The following is a 16,003-nucleotide window of genomic DNA, read 5'->3' on the forward strand; positions in this document are numbered from 1 at the left end:
TTACAATAGCCATTACAATAGCCATTACAATAGCAGTTTTTAGGAGAGTCGTTTTTGAAAGATTCCGTACTTTATCTTTATGAGGACCGGCCACACTTGTACTGTACAGTACAGAGTACAGTACATACCGTTGCTGGGGTTAGGGTTGCAATGCAGCTTCGATTGGCTTCTAGTGTTACAGTGCGAATTTACACGGTCCGCACAGTACGCCGGAAAGAGGAAGCATCCTGAGTGGACAATGCTAAACTCCGATCGACCATTCCAGGGACCTCCGGCAAATATCGAGACTTCCAAAACCAACGACTCAGTCTCAAGAGTTAACTGTCCCAACACCCATCGCTCGTTGACCACCACACAACACTCGACGACAACTCCCACATTCCACACAATGCCTCGCCAGTCAAGAGGATCAACCGCTCGGGCTCCCGCCCGCCCTACCGTCCCCGCCCGCGCGCCCGCTCCTCCCACCCAGCAGCAGCAGACCCGGCCGGCAACGACATACGCCCCTCCAGCTGCCGCTGCTCCCTCGGCGGTCGCCCCTCAGGCCCCGACTGCCTCCCAGGGCCCGGGCCTTCTAGGCCAGATGGCCAGCACAGCGGCGTACGTCCCTTTTCTCCTTTCTTGTAACTGTTAAAGTTTTGGAAACCCAACAGGGACAGCAAAGATGTGGAAACTGACATGGTAAAACAGCGGCGTCGCGATCGGCTCCTCCATCGGCCACGTGGTCGGCAACGGCATCAGCAGCATCTTTGGTGGCGGCAGCAGCAGCGAGCCGGCGCAGTCGACCCAGGCGCAGGCCGCGCCCCAGACCTCCAATAACAGCACCTGGGGCAACAACTGCGCGGGCGCGACGGAGCAGTTCACCAAGTGCATGGACGAGCATGGCGGCAACATGTCCATCTGCGGTTGGTATCTGGAGCAGCTGGTATGTTCGCGTTTGCACCTACACCTTCCCCTGGTGGTGTTTTGCTAGGCCCGCTGCTGACGATGTGTACAGAAAGCCTGCCAGGCTGCGGCTAGCCACTACTGAGCCCTGACATTGACACTGTCGGAGTTTGAATGGATGGCTCGGGGAAAGGGTGACGGACTGGAGGTGTATCTACGCAGGGAAGGACAATAGACAGACACGTCAAGCATTAGCCGGGGGTTGAGGGTGGTATTTTGGCCCTGAAATAAGTGTATTGTACAAATACAACTGAGCGAGACAAGCATTCCACTCAGCTGGACTCTTGCTGGCCCTTCGCGGGAGGGGGTGAACAGCCCCGCACATCGGTAATCAAGATTACATCTACTCTTCATCACCATCATCGGGATTAGACTGGAAGTTAGTCTGTAAATGATTAGCTTGGCCTCCTGCCAGCGGCGGCAGGCCGTGAGATCATATGTGATGCTTACCGAATTTCCATTGTAGTATTGCTGCTCCCGCCGTCGCTTCTCTTCCGGGTGGACGAGTCCGGCTATCCGCGGGCCACTCCGCCGCGTAGGAGGAGCCGCATCAGCACCACCACCAGTTCGGCTCTGCGAGGTGCTAGCAACGGCAGGCTCGGATGCTGCTGCTGCTGGGGGCTGCTGCCCTGCCGTGCTGAACAAGGTTGAAAAGAAAGCAAAGACGGTGCCGAAAAAGCGTGTGATGACGGCAAGGATATAGGCAATAATCCGCTGGAACACGTTGCCCTGCGGCTCTGCTGCACCACTCGATGGATTAGAGTAAGCAGCCGTGTACTTTGGCACGGGAACGAGGATCAGTGTCGATGAAGGCGCAAGCTCCAGCGCCCGGAGGGACTGGCTCTCCTCGGTCACGTCGATCCTCTTGCTCGGCAACGGGGTTAGAAGCACCTTGAATGTGTAAGGTTGCTTGCCGTCCTTGCGTGTGCTGTCGACCCATTGCCGCACGTCCTTCAGCGTCTCGTCGCTGGAGAAGCGGCTGCGGATCGTGGAGCCGTCGAGCAGTCGCACCTGGAGGGAGCAGTGCTCGCTAAGCTTGCCTGACGACGGGAAGAGCTGGCTCGCGGGAGCAAACGGGGTGGTGTCCTGGTTCTCTGCCGCCTTTCGTTCGGCTTCCAATTCCGCTCTACGAGCTTTGCGTGCCGCCTTGTCGTCCTCGATTGCCTTGAGGATTCGTTGCCGTTCCTCGCGTGCTTCTCTCTGCTTTTTTCGCAGGGTTTCGGCATGCTGGCTCTGCGGATCGTGCTTCCTCAACCCGGCGGTCTCGGCCTCGGCTTTGGCTTTGGCCTTTTCAGCACGCTGCCGCTTGGCCTCTTCTTCGTCTTTTCTCTTCTTCTCAGAAAGCCTCGCGGCTCTCTCAGCTAAGAGTGCCTGGACACGTGACTCATCTGGGGGTGGCGGACTGGCTTGATCAGGAATGCTTGAGGAGTCACCGGACCGGGTGGTTTGATTGGAGGGACCGGCTGGGGCGGTCGCAGGCTGGGTTTGGGGCGGTACAAGTTCGGCAGGAGCAAGTGCTGCCTTCAATCTTCTCATGAACTCTTCCTTGGTCACGCCGCCAGCAATGTACTCCTTCAACTGGGCATTCCTGGGCCACTGTTCAGCTCCGGTTGGCTTCTCAAGCGGACAAGTCATATAGGGATACTCACTTGATTACCACAATGGTAGGTTTCTTAGGTATAGGATAGAGCTGTGCGAGAAAGCCTTCCTCTTGTGATCCAGCTGCCATTCGAAGTGCCACCGACTGGGACTCTAGCAGCGAGGCGATCTTGATTTCCTCGAGTCAGAAGGCACTACAACAAAGCGGCTCTTGCTTTCTGACGATCTCACCTCTTCCTCGGCGAGGAACTCATGTTCCCACAGCTTGCTCTCGTCCGCCCCGTCTATTCATTTTGTCAGCAAGTGATGCATGAGTGAAATGCCTCTGAGGACGCTCTCACCCGTGACGAAGCACACGACAGACTTGGCCTGTTGCAAGGCAGCAGCAATGCCCTCCTGTAGCGACCCTAGAAAGAACGTCATGGTGACGGTGGTAACGGATTTTCCTAAATCAGCCCAAGACACTGCTTAGGTCCTCGCTTCAGATGAATCCGCCTCGGTGTCCCTTTGAGTCCGAGGCCGCTCAAAATATGACCCAACTCTCAGCTCGGGGGTTCAACCGATTGAATATTGCTGAACACAGCAAATTATATGCTGAGCCTCGTACTTAGCAACAGCAAGTAGAGTTTATATACCGGGAACCTGGAACCGCCTGAGTGAGAAGCATGGAGATGACAGCTTAGAGCAAGGGGTAGTATCCTGTGGTGGCGCCGCTGCTGCGTGGTATGTAATTCAGAGCCGTATGCACGGTAAAGATAGGTAAGCCACTAGCGGTAACTTTTAGTGAGCCGCAGCGCCTAGCTTACAATAACATTAGCTCACGTTACCCGCCGTTACCAAGTGTAGTAGTTACCAGAATTACCTTACTCCACAACCTAAGCAAAGCCGAACTCCCGGCCCGAGCTCCCATCCAGCTTAACGTCAGTTGCCTTAGCTGTACTGTATGTAAGTTACCTTAAGACACGCGAAAACGTCAGACCTCAAATCTCGATTCTCTCTACATTCCCGTCCCCACCTACACAATCCCCAGAATCATGGCAGCCAAGGGGGTAATATGCAGCCTGGCAAAGCCTTTACGGACGCAGTCAAGGCCAATATGGAGCCCAATTCCCAAACGGACGCCCTCTACAACAGCAACAACAGCACGACGTCCCTTCTCTAGTAGCGCCCCGCGACGCCCTTTCAGCAGTGCCCCGCGCCGGGCGAGACAAGCCGCCGACGACCCAAACTTCGTCTCGCTTCTCGACAACCCGCCGCAGCTCGTTCGCGCAGGCCGCAAGCACGGCCCGGGCCTGATTATCCTCGGTACGTAATACCTAACTTACCGAGCCACACCCTCTCCCCCATCCCCTGTCTCAAGCTCAACCAGCTAACCCACCCCTGTCCAACCTCCATGGCTAGCCATCATCCCCATAACCGCCTTCATCCTCGGCACATGGCAAGTCAAGCGCCTCGCGTGGAAAACCGACCTAATCGCCAAGTGCGAGGACCGACTAGTCCGGGACCCCCTACCTCTCCCGCCGCGGGTAGACCCCGACGCCGTGGCAACCGATTTTGACTACCGGCGCGTCTATACGACCGGCCGGTTCCGGCATGACCAGGAGATGCTAGTTGGCCCCCGCATGCGCGACGGTGAGCAAGGCTATCTGGTCGTGACACCCCTCGAGCGCGGAGGGGACTCCGCCACCACGGTGCTGGTCAACAGGGGTTGGGTCTCCAAGAAGCTGGCCGATCAGCGCCGGCGGCACCCGGACAGCCTGCCCCGGGGGGAAGTGAGGGTCGAGGGCATGCTGAGGGAGCCGTGGAAGAAGAATCTATTTACGCCCGATAACAGGCCGGATAAGGGCGAGTTTTACTTTCCCGACGTGAAGCAGATGGCTGAGTTGACCGGGAGTCAACCGGTCTGGATTGAACAGACTATGGGTGAGTTTCTTTCTTTCGTTGTTCTGTCCTTAGGTTGTTGCTACGGGTCCGGGCAGAATGACTCTAGTCGGCTATGACTACTGGTGATGCTGACGCTTTGCTCCAGACCCTGATTATTTCCAGGTTCTCGACATGGAAAAAAAGGGCATCCCCATCGGGAAGCCGGCAGAGGTGAATCTGCGCAACAACCATGCCCAGTATATCTTCACCTGGTAAGGCCTCAATCATCTGTGCACAGCTCTGTGCCCCGGTGGTTTGATATACTTTCCGTATCAGACCGGCAGTCGGCTGACAGACGCAGGTATGGCCTTGCCGTAGCGACCTCCATCATGTTCTATATGGTGGTCAAGAAGCCATCGAGCGAGGTAGCTCGACGTGTTCGTATGAACAAACACTGGTGACGGCACCCGGCGGAGTCATCCCATAGCTCAGGTGACCTTTTCGTCCTCCCCACCGCCCTTCCCCCTGCGGCGCTTCTTTGGAGCGGAGGGGGGCGTCATGCGCAGCTCCTGCAGCAGCTCCCTAGGAAGGTGCCGTTGGGCGAGAGCGAATGGTGTAATATGTGAGTTGATCTGACGCTGCCTGGAAGGTGTCAGTCATGTACATCATTATACGAGATACCCAACGATAAACTGTACAATACCTCTTCATCAGGGTGAGCACATCACTCTCGTCGATCGTCTTTCGGCCTGCGTGTTTTGCGTATGCCTGCAGGTCCTCACCCACCTGCTCAAAGAACCAGTCTGACGCTTGCATAATGGCCTTCATGGCATCTGGCGTGATCTTCCCCTTTGCGCCGCTGGTCTTGGCAAATGTCTGAGCGAGCCGCTTTACCACTGCTGGCGGAAGAGAGGGATACTCGATACCGTGCTTTGAGACTTTGATGCCCCGCTTTTTCGACTCATGTCCTTCGGCCCGTCCTGTGGCTGCAGCCTCAACTTCCGTCTCCCCCCGAGGGCTCTCGTTTGTGGCTTCTAATGGCTCCTCCTCCAACACCGGCACCGGCCCGAGATCCTCACCGTCATTGTCGTCGCTGCGCTGCTCGGCCAAGGGCGCAAATTCGCCAGTATCCGGTCCATCAAGGTCAGGAGGAGGTCGATCTGGTGAGCTTTGGACTTGAGCCGCCATGACAAACGTGCTCTCGTCAATGTCATTGACTGGTATCTCAATCCCAAAATCGCTCATACGGCCAATATCGCGACGGGCAGGGTCCGAATCGAGGCTAGAGCTCGGTTAACGTGTTTCCCACAAGACGTCCAAGGCAAATAGCATTACCGTTCGGGGGACACAAGGCCTTCGGGGCCCATGGTGATATCGTCCTCCTCTAATACAGCGGTTGGCGGGAAGAAGCCCGAGTCGATCCCGACATCCTCGCTGTGCAACATGTCGTTTGTGTTGAAGTAGTCACTCATGCGCGCGCTCCCGATGGAGACGCGGCCGCCTGGCTGCTCGCTAACAGCTCGGCGCGGCATCTCGATGGACTGCATCGTAAAATTCTCGTCGTCAAAAACGACGGAGCGATGAGGCTGGAGATCGTCGCTGTCGTCCTCCTCGTCAATAGGGAGAGAGAGCCGCGGGCGCTTCGGGAGCTCGTCATCGTCATCGTCTTGAATCATGCTGAGAGTCGAGTCGTTGGCAGCACCCGAGTCTGCTTCCCTCTGCTCATCTGGCGATGACGATGATGTTGTGATGACTTCGGTGTTGCGCGCCAAGACCCGGCCCAAGGAAAGTAGGAAATCCCGCGGCGAGTCGCGCACCTCACGCAGGCTCTTTCGGCGGGCGCGATGAGGGGTGAAGGCAGCCCGGCGCGAGTCGATGGTTCGCAGGGCGGCACGCCCGTGAGGGGTTGCCGTCAAGGGCACCATCTTCCTGCCCGACGCCGAGAGACCCTGTAACCGCTCCAGCCCGCGTGCTTGACTTCCAGGAGTTTTGATAATTGACCGCCGGGCAATGGATGCCGACGGTTCGGCACTCGAGGCCCGCCGGGTAGGCGTCGCGTCTGGGCGACGACTTTCTCGAGCCATTTCGGTTGGTCTTCGAGATTCGCGCTGCTAGGATAAGAAACACATTGAAACGGTTCTGCTCCTCTAAAGAAACCGTCTCGATGATGAGTTTTGCCGTTGCGTCTGTTATACTGAAAGAACGAGTCTTTGGCAGTTCTTCAACCTGCAATTGTTGCTGGGCATGGCAGGCATGACGCGCTTCGGGAAGGCTTCCCGCACACCCCGGTTCACGGTGGGGCTGCCCGTCGATAAGCTATGCTGCTATGATAACGCTGCAAGGGCTCCCTGCATGTGCTACAAAATCCACACCAGCTTGGCCTGCCAAAACCGCACTCTGAGTCTCTGACAGTACGTACTGTACACTCTAACAGCATCAGAGACGGTTTCAAGGGGTGCTAAACAAACCTGTAGGCCATCTGTCTAACCTTATCTCCTCAGTTGGCGGGTGCTATGTGGAAGTTCTTGCCCAGCGGGCGAGAAACCTAAGAGGATTGCAGCATCTCGAGCCCACGCATCTTCATACTCTTGCCGTTAAGTTGCTCCCAGCTTTGTCCTTCCATACACTGCAGGTGGGCCCGTGTGGTCAGTAATTCATACCTGACTGTGCCCTATATGTATGAAGCATTTTGTTGACGAATACCTCATTCTTTCATCACAGCGGGACATCTGGACCACATTTTGTATATAGCAGGGTTACATGTAACCAATAGCCTCGATCACAATGCTGTCTTTCCAGTCTCTGTGGCCGCCGGACGGCTCCTGACAGATAACGCCCAAGCGTCTTGTGGACCACCAGCGGGTTTGGGAACCGGTCTGGTAGGACTGTGGTGTAGGGCTTCTGGTCGGCGGCCCCTTTACACAGACCCAACCTTAATTTGGGGCGGCACAGTCGAGGATTGTCACAGGCTCTCTTGATGGAAATGGACAAATGAGGAGAGTAGTGTTTCCGCTCTGGGCTACCCGCTTGGCCGGTCTAGGCGGCTGCGTAGAGCTTGTTACGGGCATCCATTCCCAGGAGCCTCTACGTTACAGACCTCGGCCAATGTGACAGCGGCCGATACCTTAACTTTGACTCACTGTCATCGAACAAGTCAAACCCGTCGCCCCATGCCACGATATTGGAATGGACATCAGCCCACGTTGTACGACAGTCCTCTTACCCATCCTGCCGGAATCTGGGCAGCGAAACCTGCTCTTCCTATTGTTTCGAGTGCATACTTGGGGTAACCCAGAGGTAGTTTCAGGAGCCATTGCAACCCTTTCCCAGCACCAAGATCTACGTGTCAAGGCAGCCTTTCGCAGTCTCACCGCTGTATCTTGTCGGGTTAGCTGGCTTGCTTGAAACATTTCTCTCTAAACCCTCGTTCTCCACCAAGGTAACTTTGAACTTACCTAACTCTTAGAATATTTGAACGTGACATACAGTGCAGTACCGACAAGCCGATCCCTGCCGGCCCTCATCGAATTATCACGACGCGTTCCAGTCAGAAAGAGGCTGTAGTAACGGAACTTATACGAATAGAGCCTTGGGAGAATCAATTCGACACCTAGTATACAAAGAAGGTAAGTTCCAGATTTGTTTTCATGTATCAACTACCTTACATACACCACACAACTACTATCAGGCTTTTCGGCCCTGATTGCAAGCGACAATCGAGGCGAATGGCGTTGCAAGACGGAGTCGCGCTCGAACTGGATCATCACACATCAACGAAGCCTTTGGAGCCTGCGTCTCTTCGATTGCCGGTAAACTGACCGTCATCCATTCCCTCCCAATCGTTTCAACTGTCCGAGGCGGTTGACGCCGAAAGTGTCTGAAGACAACCCCTTGCACCCAATGGTAAAGACAACCGCCAAACAGGACATTGCTGCCAAGACGATGGTGCGCCGTGCGAACAGGGCAGGTCTCCACTACGAATCCCGCTGCACGCTCGACCTCCTCAGCATGAGGCACGCCACTGGTGCTCTGAACAGCCCCAGTGGCCAGGAGCTTTGTCTGCTCCAACACAGTGCGCCTCTTTATCTCAACTTACCCGTCCCGATCTGGGGGTTGAAGAGGAGGGGGGGGCGGTAGCCACTCCAGTCCGCTCGCCTGCTTCTTCCATAAACTGCAGTCCTCTCAGTGATCCATTTCACACACCACTCAACTGCCTTCACCTACCTACCTACTTACCCTGGCCCGGCACGCAAACCTTCCGGTCCGTATCAAAGCCTTTTCTAACTTTGTCTGTGCAGCTTCGCTTCCGACTCTTCTTCCATCCCCAGCTTCAGATCATCACCAACCGAACCGCATCCAAGCCGCGGCCGGAGTTTGCAGAGCATTTCTCCCCTGACTACTTTTTGCTTCGCCTACTCCCTTGCAACCCTGCCACAACTGACCTAGTCTGCTCCTTCCCGGACCTCAACACCACCCACCGAACAGCGCCGAGTGAATCCTTATTCGACCGCTTGTTTGAGACATGACCGACAGGCCCAAGATGGCTTCAATCAAGGTTGGTTGCCAGTTTCAATGTCATTTCTCAATGCCACTAAGGCTAACCATCTGCTTCCGCTCTGATAGTGTGTTGTGACAGGTGATGGTGCTGTAGGCAAGGTAAGGACAATGTTGGATCGGCCGCTGTCCCAGAAAGGAGGTCGCCGCGCGCTGACGAACGAGCTGTAGACTTGCATGCTCATCTCGTACACAACGAATGCTTTCCCTAGCGAATACATCCCCACAGTGTATGTGAATCTCTCCCGCTATGCCGACAGCCAAACTAGGCTGCTTCAAGCTGGTCCTAACGTGTGTGCACAAGTTTCGACAACTATTCGGCTGAGGTGACCGTCGACGGCAAAGAAGTAAGCTTGGGATTGTGGGACACAGCTGGACAAGAAGACTACGACAGGCTGCGGCCGCTCTCGTACCCCCAAACCGACGTCTTTATCATCTGCTTCTCTGTGGTCAGCCCACCCTCATTTGACAACGTCCTCGCAAAGGTTAGTAGACACCACTTGGAAGATGGCAGTTGCCGTTCGTGCAGAGCCTGACTGCTGGTTTGCAGTGGTATCCAGAGATCACCCACCATGCGCCGAACGTCCCAATCGTCCTGGTCGGCACCAAGCTGGATAAACGGAATGACCCGGAGACTGTCGCGAAGCTGAAGCAGCAATTTGGCGTCGAGGGGATCTCGTGGGACATGGGGAATGATCTCAAAGATAAGATCGGGGCAGCCTACTACAATGAGTGCTCCGCTCTGACTCAAGTTGGCCTAAAGACCGTCTTCGACAACGCCATCAGGTAAAGGATTTTACTACATGCAACGTTCGTTGGACAAGGGGGCGCATCGAAGCTGACCAGCAATGCAGGGCTGTCCTTAAACCCGAAGCCAACAAAACCAAGAAGAAGTCGTCCAAGTGCACGGTTCTGTAGTTGTCCACGTCCACAAAGGTGCCGGCCGACTGGTGCGAACGACGAACGGCGAACGGCGAGCGACTTTCTCCCCATCATGCTGGCACTACATACATTCAATGGTTGGGGTGGTTTGCACGCGACAACACCGTACGCGACGACACTTTCCCGACTCACATTGGTGCGCCTGGGTATTAGGCGGCATGCCGGGCTAGTACATACCAGCTACTTTGCAACTGACAGGATCGAACTTGTTCCGGAGCTCGCTAGGGGCTATGGGAGAACAATCATATACTGGCGGGACATTCTCTTCCCAGAGCTTGCCTGTTACACCGCCTTTTCCGCGCTTTCCTGGATGAGATTTGGGCGGGCCGTGGATGCCAGTGTTCCCGCTGCATGGTTTAGTAACGCCCTCTGCTATATCCTTCACGCTGCAAGGTGACAGGTTTTCATTGTCACCGACCCAGGGAGTCTCCCCGGGCCGTTTTTCATTTCTGTTTTCTCCACTGTACCTAACTGAAGCGAATCTCCCGGGTTACAGGGACGGCAGTTGTCTCGGTGGTGGTGGACATGATGATTATACGGTTTAAATGCGAAAGCTGTTTCAGTCTTTTTGCTGCACCGACTGATGTCTGCCTGCCTTCCTCCCTACTTCTGGTGGCACGGAGCATGTGTGAAAAACAGACTGAGAGGAAAACACAGGGGTATCTCATGAGATATCAACTGCTGGATAAAGTGGGTTGACCGTATCCTCCGCGAGGTCCCCACCAGACACATCTCGATCCGCCTCGTTTAACCGACTTGCTCCCCTTGCTCGCCCCTCATTTCTGCTGCCCATATGGAACCCTGGACCGACGACTCGGGTGGATGGCCTCCTCGTCGCGCTGCTCCTGCGTCTTGCCGCCATGTGTGTCATTGCCTGCCGCCTCGCCCTTCTCCTTCTCCTTCTCCTTCTTGATCCTCTGCGCCCGCTCCTCGTTGAGCTTGGCGTTCTTCTCTTTGATCTTGTCGCGGCGTGCCGCCGTCTTGCCTCCCCCACCAGCGCTACAATGTCCATAGACCACCATCGTCAGCACGTTGTTATACAGACAGTGAGGGAGTGAATGAATAAGAAGGGAGAGCGGGGGAAAGGGAAATATACGTACGTCAACTCGACATTGATCCTGCGCGGGGGGGAGATGCCGTCGTCGAACTCAGTGTGGTGGAATTTGGCCAGGCACGTCTTCATGTGGTCGTAGCGCCCAAACTCGACGAAGGCGATGCCCCGCGACTTGGAAGGGTCGTCGCGCTGCGTCAGTAAGCGCACAGAAATCGGGGATAGCGAGGAAAAGTGGCGCTCCACCGCCGCCCGGCTGGCCGTGAATGGCAAGTTGCCCACGAAGCAGATGAACCGGGTTTGTTTACCCTCGCCGCCGGTGATAGTATCCTCATCGTCTTGGGGTGTTGATTGCTGGGTGGCGGTTTGCTTGGTTTTTTCCTTCTTCTCCTTCTTCTTCTTCTTTTTCTTCTCCTTGCTCTTGTCGTCATCTCTGCTCTTGCTGTCCGAGCGCTCGTGGGTTTCGGAGTCCTGGGCTTGGGGTCTTTCAGACGTGTCCTCGCTAGCAGCAGCGGCGGCCTCTGGAGCGGTACGGATTGCAAGGTTGGTGGTGCCTGGCTCAATTTCCGCCTCTGTGTGTTTATTTTGCTCCTTCTCACCCTTCTTCTTCTTCACTCTGTCCTTCTTTTCCTTCTTGCCTGTTTTGTCCTTCTTGTCCTTCTTCTTCTCCTTCTTCTCCGGTTTGGGTTCGGAAGCGCCGTCTGCCAGGGCTGGTTCAGAACCAGGCTCCTTCGTTTTGAATCCCTTCTTGGTAGCTTTGGCATTGCCAGCGCTGTCGAGCTTGTTCTTCTTCACAATTGGCGCCGCGTCGTGGTCATCGGCGGCATCCTCGTCCGAGGTGCGCTGTCTTTTCTTGGAGAACTTTGCCATGGCTTCTGATAATTGGTTATGATACGGGAGGAAATGGAATCAATGGTTGCAGTTTTAGAAAATGATCTAGATTTTGGCAAGAACAATGGTCAAGATGATTCTTGGAGAATATTGTTTTGAATTAGGTAGTTAGCTGGGTGCAATCTGTGGTATTTTTCTGCCAGTCTCTCCCAAAGGCGGGAGAATTACAGAGGTTGGGGCCAAAAGAAATTGACAACTTCCTCTTGCCAAGACTGCCAAGCCCATAATACAGTAAGATTCGCACAGTCTAGCCGAGCCACCTACACTGGCCACTGCAATCCACTATAGTCAAGCCCACTTACAGGGCCATTTACAGGGCCATGTCAGTGCCCACTGCAACCCGTCTTAGGTGGGATCTACGAGGGAACGCTATCCCCATAGAAAATACAGTACGTCTCTCGTCCTCTAGCTTCTCACACGTTGACAGGCTTGGCACCAGCAGGAAGCTGTCAATTACTTTTGGCCCCAACCTCCGTATTGTGGGGGTATTACTTATAAGATAAGGCTCATGCTTACCGATCTGTATGTATCGCTAATGTACTGTACGGAGCGTAACTTACGCTAGTGGAAATGCAGAATGCGGCCCATACCGCGGCCACCCACTGCAGCGGAACGAGCCGAATTGCGAAGCTCCAGCCTACGCGAGTAAGTTCCGAGTCCCGTTCTCAGTTGGTCTCCACACGGTTGTGCTTCTCGGAAGGAGTTTCGTCGCCTCGGCATGCAGGGTTAAACTACCTTACGTATGTAGGTATTGTATATGCCAAAGCTTACTCGCATGCTTACTGTGCATTTCGGTACAGCTGTTGCGAATTGCAGCTCCACGGCAATGATACTATGCATGATGCCCCATACTTGCAAGTTGCCGGGGTGAGAGGTGAGGCCGAGGTAGGTATCTTATGTGCCTATGTTCCTTAGTTACTAAGGTACAGTACATATCTGTTATACGCCTATTAGGTCGTTGACAAGTTTGGATCTTCTGACCCAACGCACGTAAAGAAAAGAACGCTGTTTCCTGACTTACTAGCGCTGAAGGAATGTGGGTATTTCCAGGGTATTCGCCTTCTCGTAGAGCAAAGGAGAAAGGAAGAAATCAGAAACCAGGAACAAACCCATCTGAGATGCTGTAAAGAGTGACAGGCACCGCCAGCAAAGAAAACCGCCCATTCCCAAAACCTTGTGCCTATCCCGAAACGCCTGCTCCAGCTGTGTTGCAATCTAGTCCATGCTGTCTGTGCCTATGCCCACTCTCCATTCTCGTACACCAGGTCCAGATTCCTCCAACCCAATCCTCAACTAGACTTCTGCAGTCTTGGCTACCTCTTCCTCCTCGTACGACGGAGGCGGGTCCTGGTGCTCCATCAAGCCTGACTTCTCCTCATCGGCCAACGCCTCCTTCTGTGGCGCTTTGTGATGAGCCCGTCCGGCGTGGTGATGGTGATGATGATGGCGATGGCCGCGACGGCGGAAGAATAGGCGCCACAGAGAAACAATCATGGTGCCGACCGCCATTCCAATCCTGGGGGTTCCGGTTAGTCGCAAAGAACAAACGACGGCGTGGAACATTGCGCGAGTCCAAACTTACAAGCTGATAGTCACGCCGGCAATGATGCCAACAAGGATCGGGAGAACGATATGCGAGCCTACGTTCTTGAACAGCTGGCCCCAGCTATGGTGACGATACTCGGCGCGCCAGTGGCCGCCGCCAGCGGAACCGTGATGGTGATGCGGGTGAGGGCGGGGGCGGGGATGGTAGCGATGGGGTCGCATGCCGCCCTTCATGTGTCCGCCGCGGCAGGGCCGGAACGTCTTCAGCTTCCCAACCTGCTCCTTGGCGGCAGCCATGAGCTTGCACAGAATTGTGTCGCACCCTTGCGGGCGCTCCGTCTCTGGTCCTAGCGGTAACGTCGACGGGGTCTTCTCGATGTGCGCGATAGCTAGGCGATTGTTGCGGTCCTTGACAAGCATAATCTTGACGTTGGGTATGCCGCTGACAAAGGTGTAGCCAACCTCGAGGATCTGCAGGTTGAGCTCGACAAGCTCAAGTCCGCCGTCGGCGTCTCTCATTGTGGTCGACGCCTGCAGGGTGTAGCCAAGCTGCTGTGGCTCGGCTTTTCTGCTGCCATCGTGATGCTCCTTCTTCGCGTCGAGAACCTGCAGGGCAACGAAACTGTGCAGAGGATCGGCTGACGGATACAGCTCGAAATTGTTGACCATAAGGCGGTCCCTCCCGCGATTATCAATGTAGAAGCCGAGTCCGAGGTGGTTCGGCCGGTGGGTCTTCACCTTGATGCTATTGCCGTGCTTGCTCTTCTCCACGACGGGGCAGCTGGGGCATTCGACGTTAACCACTTGGACATCGGACATATCAGGGCCGAAAGCCTTGTGAACTTGGATATCCACGGGCCTGACTTCGGGCGGGAGTAGGAAAGCTTGAGTCGCCGGGAGGGCCAAGAAGCCCGCCGCCAGCGTGATTGTTCGTAGCAACATAGTGCAAACAATCACCTAAGGTCGAGAGCAGTAGTGGAAAAGAATGTCAAACGTCGTCGGGTAGCAAGCCAAATCGAGGGTTTTGTCGTGTTCGCAAAGGAAGGTGAAACGAATGGAAAGAGTTGATTTTTCTGCGTTAGGTTTGCAAAATTGGAGTGGTTAATGGTCGGATCGAAGAGGTCAAGAGGTGCGAATCGTACGCCGGGAGGGCCGGACCTGCCGGAGTTATGTGTAGGAATCCTGTCTTGCTGGTTGGTCTTTGATTGACGAAGAGCTCCTCGAAGTGGGTGGCGTCAACAGGTCACAATTCCACAAACAAAAGAATGCCAAGATAACTACGGTATAACCTGCACATGAGAATACGAGACATAAGAATAACCTGGGTATAGGAATCAAAATTGGGGTTCCCGAGCCATTTTGTATGGCAAATAAGAATAACCTGGGAAACAGACTTATTCTTACAAATTTTGCTTAGTAACCCATATAAAATTCAGGTTTATTCTTATATACAAGTGGGCGAAAGTATGGTGAACCCCTGATTGGGGCTGGGGGACTGAACATTTAACCCTGAAAGTAGGCATTTTGGCCCCGATTTGGGCAACTTTTGGCCTGGGTTAGGGTATGTATGTACCTGGGAGTAAGAATAACCTGGGTATAGGAATCAAAATTGGGGTTCCGGACTTGATTCTTATGTGCAGGTTAGACTGTAGCAGGGGATCCTCAGACCCCGGCCCCAAACTACGTAATCACACACCTGACGCAAGAACAAGAGCCCCGCCTGGCCAAAGCGGGCCGCTAGCTGAGCAGAGTCAGCAGACGACGGTTTCCGAAACCAGCTGCTTCAAAAGTAAAGCGTTTGACAAGTTTCAGCCACTGGACTTTCGCTCTTGACAGAGGACCATGTCAACTTCACCAAAAGCATCCCTCCCCAGGGCAAGGCAGGTCAACTCAGGTTTCTCTCCAACAATACCCATCTCTCAACTCAAGCCCAATGAGCCATTTACAAGGACCCCACCTCTCGCCCCGCTTGATTATCTTGTAGACATTTTGGTCCCCGTTGTTTCCGGCACCCGGCCTCGGCCATGGGTCCCGTCAGGCCCGGCGCACAACCTGAACTCGTACACTCGCTCCGAGGCAAACACGCAATGCTATTCCGCTTCGTCTTTCAGGGGTAGTAGTGTAGTAGGTAGGTGCAGTATGTCAGAGCGGAGGAGAGCAGCCGGGCGGTAACATGTAATTCATAGATCTGTCACCGTCTGCCATGATATGATGGATGCCCGTTTCGCTGAGAATGACACGAGATTACAGCTTCACGTTGTTCCGCAACCAGACAGATACCATGAAAAAGACCTAGTTGGCTAACGGACAGCGCACGCGCAACATCCAAGAAGACGGGGGTGGATGTAGCTTAGGCAGGACCTCCGTAGTGGGTAAGTATATATTTCATCTATTAGGTCTCCATTTATGGTCGTGGATTGATTATATACAAAACAGGCGCCGACCCATCTGACGTCGGGGCCCGAATGTCTTTACACTGACCCGCCAGCCTCCGGCCAGTAAGCCTGCTAAGAGGCTGAGGTAACACGCCAGCTCTTGGGAGCTCGCGTGCCTGGTTGCTAGTTACAGTACAGGGGATATAACAGAAACATGGTCGGCCGCGCCATATACACG

The 16,003-nt window shown here is 54.7% G+C and overlaps 7 protein-coding genes across 7 annotated transcripts; 3 read left to right on the plus strand and 4 right to left on the minus strand.

Moving 5' to 3' along the window:
• The first annotated feature begins 364 nt into the window (after window positions 1–364).
• Window positions 365–1,321, plus strand: N656DRAFT_773556 (uncharacterized protein). The gene is made up of 3 exons (XM_064814083.1): window positions 365–600; window positions 691–925; window positions 998–1,321. Exons 1-3 carry the CDS (start codon window positions 389–391, stop codon window positions 1,028–1,030), a joined length of 480 nt encoding a protein of 159 aa, XP_064675005.1. The 5' UTR covers window positions 365–388; the 3' UTR covers window positions 1,031–1,321.
• On the minus strand, window positions 1,142–3,276 carry N656DRAFT_743733 (UBX-domain-containing protein). The gene is made up of 5 exons (XM_064812862.1): window positions 2,886–3,276; window positions 2,776–2,828; window positions 2,595–2,713; window positions 1,396–2,533; window positions 1,142–1,330 (listed from the first exon to the last, which is right to left on the minus strand). Exons 1-5 carry the CDS (start codon window positions 2,965–2,967, stop codon window positions 1,289–1,291), a joined length of 1,434 nt encoding a protein of 477 aa, XP_064675006.1. The 5' UTR covers window positions 2,968–3,276; the 3' UTR covers window positions 1,142–1,288.
• A 223-nt stretch (window positions 3,277–3,499) lies between these two features.
• N656DRAFT_773559 (SURF1-domain-containing protein) lies at window positions 3,500–5,215 on the plus strand. The gene is made up of 4 exons (XM_064814084.1): window positions 3,500–3,849; window positions 3,946–4,467; window positions 4,574–4,679; window positions 4,769–5,215. The coding sequence occupies exons 1-4, from the start codon at window positions 3,579–3,581 to the stop codon at window positions 4,866–4,868; spliced, it is 999 nt and encodes a 332-aa protein (XP_064675007.1). The 5' UTR covers window positions 3,500–3,578; the 3' UTR covers window positions 4,869–5,215.
• Window positions 4,896–6,491, minus strand: N656DRAFT_699849 (uncharacterized protein; the record flags this gene model as incomplete). Its single annotated transcript, XM_064810817.1, has 3 exons — window positions 4,896–5,049; window positions 5,111–5,689; window positions 5,743–6,491. 3 exons carry the CDS (start codon window positions 6,489–6,491, stop codon window positions 4,896–4,898), a joined length of 1,482 nt encoding a protein of 493 aa, XP_064675008.1.
• Window positions 6,492–8,448: 1,957 nt separating this feature from the next.
• N656DRAFT_743741 (ras-like protein ced-10) lies at window positions 8,449–9,902 on the plus strand. The gene is made up of 6 exons (XM_064812863.1): window positions 8,449–8,962; window positions 9,031–9,063; window positions 9,133–9,191; window positions 9,266–9,446; window positions 9,512–9,747; window positions 9,816–9,902. The coding sequence occupies exons 1-6, from the start codon at window positions 8,930–8,932 to the stop codon at window positions 9,877–9,879; spliced, it is 606 nt and encodes a 201-aa protein (XP_064675009.1). The 5' UTR covers window positions 8,449–8,929; the 3' UTR covers window positions 9,880–9,902.
• A 454-nt stretch (window positions 9,903–10,356) lies between these two features.
• On the minus strand, window positions 10,357–11,987 carry N656DRAFT_773565 (uncharacterized protein). The gene is made up of 2 exons (XM_064814085.1): window positions 11,004–11,987; window positions 10,357–10,902 (listed from the first exon to the last, which is right to left on the minus strand). Exons 1-2 carry the CDS (start codon window positions 11,822–11,824, stop codon window positions 10,680–10,682), a joined length of 1,044 nt encoding a protein of 347 aa, XP_064675010.1. The 5' UTR covers window positions 11,825–11,987; the 3' UTR covers window positions 10,357–10,679.
• Window positions 11,988–13,138: 1,151 nt separating this feature from the next.
• Window positions 13,139–14,332, minus strand: N656DRAFT_699011 (uncharacterized protein; the record flags this gene model as incomplete). Its single annotated transcript, XM_064810755.1, has 2 exons — window positions 13,139–13,361; window positions 13,428–14,332. The coding sequence occupies 2 exons, from the start codon at window positions 14,330–14,332 to the stop codon at window positions 13,139–13,141; spliced, it is 1,128 nt and encodes a 375-aa protein (XP_064675011.1).
• Between the last annotated feature and the right edge of the window lie 1,671 nt (window positions 14,333–16,003).

Source organism: Canariomyces notabilis (genome assembly GCF_033297395.1).
Source record: "Canariomyces notabilis strain CBS 508.74 unplaced genomic scaffold N656scaffold_1, whole genome shotgun sequence".
Lineage (NCBI taxonomy): Eukaryota > Fungi > Ascomycota > Sordariomycetes > Sordariales > Chaetomiaceae > Canariomyces > Canariomyces notabilis.

Bases quoted from the DNA above. Each gene is read 5' to 3' on its own strand.
- N656DRAFT_773559 (XM_064814084.1), top strand. From the start codon at position 3,579: ATGGCAGCCAAGGGGGTAATATGCAGCCTGGCAAAGCCTTTACGGACG. The intron at 3,850-3,945 runs GTACGTAATACC...CTCCATGGCTAG, and splicing joins CCCGGGCCTGATTATCCTCG to CCATCATCCCCATAACCGCC. The intron at 4,680-4,768 runs GTAAGGCCTCAA...TGACAGACGCAG, and splicing joins GCCCAGTATATCTTCACCTG to GTATGGCCTTGCCGTAGCGA.
- N656DRAFT_743733 (XM_064812862.1), bottom strand. From the start codon at position 2,967: ATGACGTTCTTTCTAGGGTCGCTACAGGAGGGCATTGCTGCTGCCTTG. The intron at 2,714-2,775 runs GTGAGATCGTCA...GAGGAAATCAAG, and splicing joins AGTTCCTCGCCGAGGAAGAG to ATCGCCTCGCTGCTAGAGTC. The intron at 2,534-2,594 runs GTGAGTATCCCT...ACAGTGGCCCAG, and splicing joins CCTACCATTGTGGTAATCAA to GAATGCCCAGTTGAAGGAGT.
- N656DRAFT_773565 (XM_064814085.1), bottom strand. From the start codon at position 11,824: ATGGCAAAGTTCTCCAAGAAAAGACAGCGCACCTCGGACGAGGATGCC. The intron at 10,903-11,003 runs GTACGTATATTT...TGGACATTGTAG, and splicing joins AGGATCAATGTCGAGTTGAC to CGCTGGTGGGGGAGGCAAGA.
- N656DRAFT_743741 (XM_064812863.1), top strand. From the start codon at position 8,930: ATGACCGACAGGCCCAAGATGGCTTCAATCAAG. The intron at 9,064-9,132 runs GTAAGGACAATG...AACGAGCTGTAG, and splicing joins GTGATGGTGCTGTAGGCAAG to ACTTGCATGCTCATCTCGTA. The intron at 9,447-9,511 runs GTTAGTAGACAC...GCTGGTTTGCAG, and splicing joins TTGACAACGTCCTCGCAAAG to TGGTATCCAGAGATCACCCA.
- N656DRAFT_773556 (XM_064814083.1), top strand. From the start codon at position 389: ATGCCTCGCCAGTCAAGAGGATCAACCGCTCGGGCTCCCGCCCGCCCT. The intron at 601-690 runs GTACGTCCCTTT...ATGGTAAAACAG, and splicing joins CAGATGGCCAGCACAGCGGC to CGGCGTCGCGATCGGCTCCT. The intron at 926-997 runs GTATGTTCGCGT...CGATGTGTACAG, and splicing joins GTTGGTATCTGGAGCAGCTG to AAAGCCTGCCAGGCTGCGGC.